The 5,323-nt window shown below is 43.9% G+C and overlaps 1 protein-coding gene across 1 annotated transcript; it reads left to right on the plus strand.

Moving 5' to 3' along the window:
* The first annotated feature begins 944 nt into the window (after positions 1-944).
* LOC121308073 (E3 ubiquitin-protein ligase TRIM47-like) lies at positions 945-4,893 on the plus strand. Its single transcript, XM_041240371.1, has 5 exons — positions 945-1,530; positions 2,636-2,731; positions 2,925-3,158; positions 3,313-3,472; positions 4,683-4,893. The coding sequence occupies exons 1-5, from the start codon at positions 949-951 to the stop codon at positions 4,778-4,780; spliced, it is 1,170 nt and encodes a 389-aa protein (XP_041096305.1). The 5' UTR covers positions 945-948; the 3' UTR covers positions 4,781-4,893.
* The last annotated feature ends 430 nt before the right edge of the window (positions 4,894-5,323 follow it).

Below are 5,323 nucleotides of genomic sequence, written 5' to 3' on the forward strand. Positions count from 1 at the left end.
AAAACACAGCAGCATTGCTGATTGAAATGAAATCTCTTTGAAATGTTTGATGAAGGGGGTCAGGAGGTGGGGTCCTATTACCTGTAACACAGGAAGGAAGGAAGTGAACGGGGAGAGGAAACCAGTGTGGGGGCTGCAGGATCAGTGAGCTTCACCTGAGTCAAAGAGAGTGGAAATAAAGAAGTGTGGGAAACAAAACGAGCAACAGCAAAACAAGAAGGGACTTGAGAGAATGATGCTCTGCTGATGAGAGGGAAGACAGTGTCTGAAAATAATACAACAAATAGTGCACAGATTTGAAAAGTAGCTCCCTTGATTCTAAGCTTTGTTTGAGTGTCTGTTCTGTATCAAATGGTTTTAACACATGAAATCAGCACTGTAATAAATGAGTATGTCAGTAACGTACACACCCTGTCTGATAACACTAGAACATGTCTAGTTCTCATAATATACAGCCTGGCCTGGACTGGAGGGACCACCCTTCACGTTCTCTTAGGGGGGTGAGCAGTTCAGACTCTGTGCCTCAAGCTTGCCCTGAACTGGAGGGAAGAAAGCAGTTGGTGCTCAGAGACAAGTTTGTGGTTGAGGACTAATGGACTTTGAGATGTGGATTAATGCCCACGAAGATGGAACTCCAGCAAACTCACTTCCCTTGTGATCTTCTGAGGATTCAGACCCACACAGAAGTGAAGGTCTAGTGCAGTCAGATACATACTGTAGCTATAGAAGGGTTACTGTGACAATGCCATTCTCAAACTCCAGTCCCACTCCCAACTCTCTCCTCTCCGCCCCTCTCACACTGATTCAGCAGTCTCTGCTCAGCCTGCTTGTCTAAACCTGGCCTCAGTCCCAAACCCCGCCTCTTAGAGCTTTACTCAATTCCAGCAATTCAGCACAGTGAAGTTTCTGTTGTGAAATCGTCAGTCTCTCTGCCTCGCGGCAGCAAGAATGGCTTCAAACTTGTGGTCAGAGGATCAGTTCAGCTGTTCAGTGTGTCTGGAGCTATTGAAGGACCCAGTCACTATTCCATGTGGACACAGTTACTGTATGGGGTGTATTAAGAACTGCTGGGATGAGACTGATCATACAGGTGTCTACAGCTGCCCCCAGTGCAGAAAGACCTTTACCCCAAGACCTGATCTGGGCAGAAACACCATGCTGGCTGAAGTTGTGGAGAAATTAAAGAAGACAGGACTCAATCCTCCTCCTGCTCAAAGTTATGCTGGACCTGGAGATGTGCCGTGTGATTTCTGCACTGGGAGAAAGTTCAAAGCTGTGAAATCCTGTTTGACGTGCCTGGCCTCTTACTGTGAAACACACGTCAAGCCACACTATGAGGGGGCTGCTTTCAAGAGGCACAAGCTGATCAATGCAACTGGAAATCTGGAGCAGAAGCTTTGTGCTGAACACCAACGATTATGTGAGGTCTTCTGTAGAACCGATCAGACGTGTATTTGCTTGTTGTGTTCACAAGATAAACACAAGAGCCACGATACAGTCTCAGCTGAGAAAGAAAGGACTGGGAAACAGGTAAGGGTTTGAACCATTTCCTTGTAGCTATCCTAGAAGATAAGAATTCCAGGGATATTTAACATGTCTGTTTACTAGGTTATACAGTTTCACATTAGATCAGATTTGAATTGTATATTAAGAGCTATTTAAAGAGCCCTAGTTTTTTAATTGCTCTCTCTAAACTATGATGTATTACAATGTATTTCAGGGTGTAACAGGGGCGTTGTTATGGGTGTGGCTATTGCTGATAGACAGGAGAGACAGGGGTGGTTTTCTTTGATAGAAAAACACAAAACATTCAAAACAAAACACTGCTCGAAAACAACTAGAAAATAGAAGTTTACCAAACAAGAAAGGAGTTCCCGCTCCAGGAGCAGCCCCCGACACCTCCTCTCTAGACTTGGGAGGGATTAAAATCCCCTAAACTTGTTCCCTATTCCTTCCAGTGCTAGCGAGCCTGGTTAACTCACACAGTGATCCCAGATACATTTTCCTCTTGTGTTTTTCTCCCCCTGGTTAACACACGCAGTCGTGAGGATCCTACAGCAACACTCTCCTTCCCAGACAGTCTGTATCCCTGCTTGAACCAAGAAACTGGCTTTTCAGCCCCTTTTAAAGGCATGCGGACAGGGAGAATTGATAATCAATGAATCAATTAACACCCGGCCACATTCCACCCTGGATTTGAATATGCCCTGCCATATCTAGCACACACTTGATTAGCAAAAACATTTCCAATCAAACAAAACCACACTGTTTCCACGTGCAGGACCTCAGCCCTGCCTCACTGGGTAAGAAGGATTTGTTCAGCTGTTTTGTGCTGCATTGGAATTTGAAGTGTAAAATTAGCATGAATTATAGCCCTAGTGTTTTTTTATGTATCTTGCAACTTAATAAAATCATAGGTCAGTTTCATTGTTTAAAATATTATAGTGCAACTAGTCACTCATAATTATTACAAACATTATAAAGAGGTAAGGGGGCAAGAAAATAGAAAATATATTTGAACTAAAATGATTCTGTCAGTTTCAATTGCATACTTAGACAGGCCTGTGTTGGGTGTGACAGGATATCACTCAATGCCTCATCAGAAATGTCACTGTGTCACTGTGTTTCTACACAGAAGCAGCTGGGAGAGACACAGACAGAAATACAACAGAGAATCCAGGAGAGACTGAAAGAAGTGAAGGAGCTCAAACAGGCTGTGGAGTCACTGAAAGTGGGTATTGACAAGAGGGGGTTATTATTATTATTATTATTATTATTATTATTATTATTATTATTATTATTATTTTTATTATTATTATTAACAGATGGACTGGAAACACATCTGCAGAAGTTTGCTGTCTATGTCTGATGTGTTTTTGATATCAATTCTAACCATGTCTCCTCTACTGTGTTCTTTCACTCAGAGATCTGCATGCATAGAAATAAAGGAAAGTGAGAAGATCTTTACTGAGCTGATCCGATCCATTGAGAAGATCCACACTGAGGTTATTGAGCTGATTGGAGCTAACGAGAAGGCTGCAGTGAATCAGGCTGAAGGACGCATGAAGAAACTGGAGCAGGAGATTGCTGAGCTAAGGAGGAGAAACGCTGAGCTGAAACAGCTTTCAGAGACAGAGGATCACATCCATTTTCTACAGGTAACATCACTGCTTGTTAGAAAATCTCAAGTACATAACTGGGACGCTTTCAGACAGACCTCTCCAATTGAATGAATCCTTGCTTTTCACCAGGAATGTTTTGGAGCCCATTCTGTTTCACTGAAAACTCCTTTTCTCCACTTTCCTGTTGTAGAATTTCCAGTCTCTCTGTGCCCCTCCTGAAGCTGGAGACTTACCCAGCGTTACTGTCAATACAGACATCTCTTTTGGGGCCGTGAGGAAAGCTGTATCTGAACTTAAAGACCACATTGAGGACTTCTGCAAGGGGGAATTAGTCAAAATAAGCACAACAGGTTGGTGTGAAGTAGATTCCTTTGGTAGATATTTGGTAGAGATGTTAGGAAGCGTGTTAAAATGACGCGCTGTAACATTTCTGTGTTCCCTGGTTTGTTGCGAGGGCGGTTGTGTTTGCTATCATTTCTGTGACCCTTTTTGTGAGAAGTGGATTCCCTTCAGTCAGAATCAGAGTGTATTGCAGCGCCTCTTGGTCTGGGGCCGGTTGATTTTTGGGGTGTCGGGTGTATAAAGGTTCCGGGGACCCCCTCATGGGAAATGCAGTTCGCTCCGAAGCTGGAATGCAGAGAGGTGTGTGTGTGTGTGTGGTGTGTGTGTGTGTTGTTGTTTCAGTGGACTGGAACACATTTGAGAAGTGTGTGTCTGTGCCTGATGTGTTTTTGATATCAATTGTAACCATGTCTCCTGTGTGTGTGTGTGTGGTGTGTGTGTGTGTGTGTGTGTGTGTGTGTGTGTGAAGGTGTGTGTGTGTGTGTGTGTGTGTGTGTGTGATGAAGCAGTGTGTGTGTGTGTGAGTGTGTGTCAGGTGTGTGTGTGACAGTGTGTCAGTGTGGTGTGATGTGAGTGGTGCAGACAGTGACTGTGTGTGTGTGTGGAGGTGTGTGTGTGTGTCACAGACAATGTGTGAAGCAGTGTGTGTGTGTGTGTGGATGTGTGTGTGTGTGTGTGTGTGTGTGTGTGTGTGTGTGTGTGTGTGTCAGTGTGTGTGTGTGTGTGTGTGTGTTCAGCAGTGTGTGTGTTGTGTGGAGTGTGTGTGTGTGTGTGTGTGACACTGTTGATGAAGCAGGGTGTAGAATTTCCAGTGATGTGAGGATGAAGCTGCATTACTTTTAAACTATAATATCGTCCCACTGCGTGCTCTCAGTGTGATGCAGTGTTTGTCAAAATAACCACAACAGGTTGGTGTGAAATAGATTGCTTCAGATTTCTCACATTCAGCAGTTTCCTCAGGCTGTGTGACTGACATATAATCTGACCAATGAAAACGCAGAAAGGGGGGAAACGGTTGTATTATTGGCTGATCGCTCCAAAACACCAAAAGTAATGTCTGATAACTGGTGGAGCAGGGAGGAAAATAAGGAGCAGGGAGGAGGGAGGAGGGAGGAGGAACGGGGACTGATGATGCAGGGAGGAGGGAGTGATTTGAGGATGCAGCAGACAATGACTGTTGTGTGTTTCAATTCTATTTCTCTCTTTTCTTCTGCCCAGTGAATGAAGTTGCAGTTTACAGTCTGCAGGCTCCAGAGCCAAGGAACAGAGCTGAGTTTTTAAAATGTAAGTCTGTTTTCACTGAAACATTTGATTGAAAGATGTGTCACTCCATTGTGAGAAGAGCTAACACTATTCACAGATACCAAGATATTTAGGTAGAGGAAGATCTGACTGGGAAAAATATAAACAAATGCCCCACCCCAGTGGATATGCATGTATTCACCTGTCCCAATACTTGCTGGAGGGGAGCATATCATATTTTACAATGATTAGCATCATGACTGTGAGCATTGATTGCCAGCTGCAAAATGAATTCACACAAACTCACTTACAAATAATCCTTTTACTCCCTTCTGTCCCTTTGTACCTCAATGCCTCTTCTGTTTTCAAGCTGTAGCCTTCTCTCAGAAACAGCCTTTATAAAAAGACCCTGCTGTAATATGTATTGATCAGTCTGTCTTTGTGTTGGTTCTGTACCATTCAAACCTAGTGGAGATTTTCGCAGTGATTTGACTTTTCTACCCGTCCTCTTCTCTTCAATCAGATTCCTGTCAGCTCACACTGGACCCCAACACAGCGCACAGAGAGCTCTGTCTGTCTGAAGGGAACAGAAAGGTGACACGGAGGAGAGAGACCCA

Source organism: Polyodon spathula, unplaced genomic scaffold, assembly GCF_017654505.1.
Source record: "Polyodon spathula isolate WHYD16114869_AA unplaced genomic scaffold, ASM1765450v1 scaffolds_164, whole genome shotgun sequence".
NCBI lineage: Eukaryota > Metazoa > Chordata > Actinopteri > Acipenseriformes > Polyodontidae > Polyodon > Polyodon spathula.

Coding starts and splice junctions, on each gene's coding strand:
- LOC121308073 (XM_041240371.1), top strand. CDS start 949: ATGGCTTCAAACTTGTGGTCAGAGGATCAGTTCAGCTGTTCAGTGTGT. Junction 1,531..2,635: donor AAGAAAGGACTGGGAAACAG/GTAAGGGTTTGA, acceptor GTTTCTACACAG/AAGCAGCTGGGAGAGACACA. Junction 3,473..4,682: donor AGTCAAAATAAGCACAACAG/GTTGGTGTGAAG, acceptor TCTTCTGCCCAG/TGAATGAAGTTGCAGTTTAC.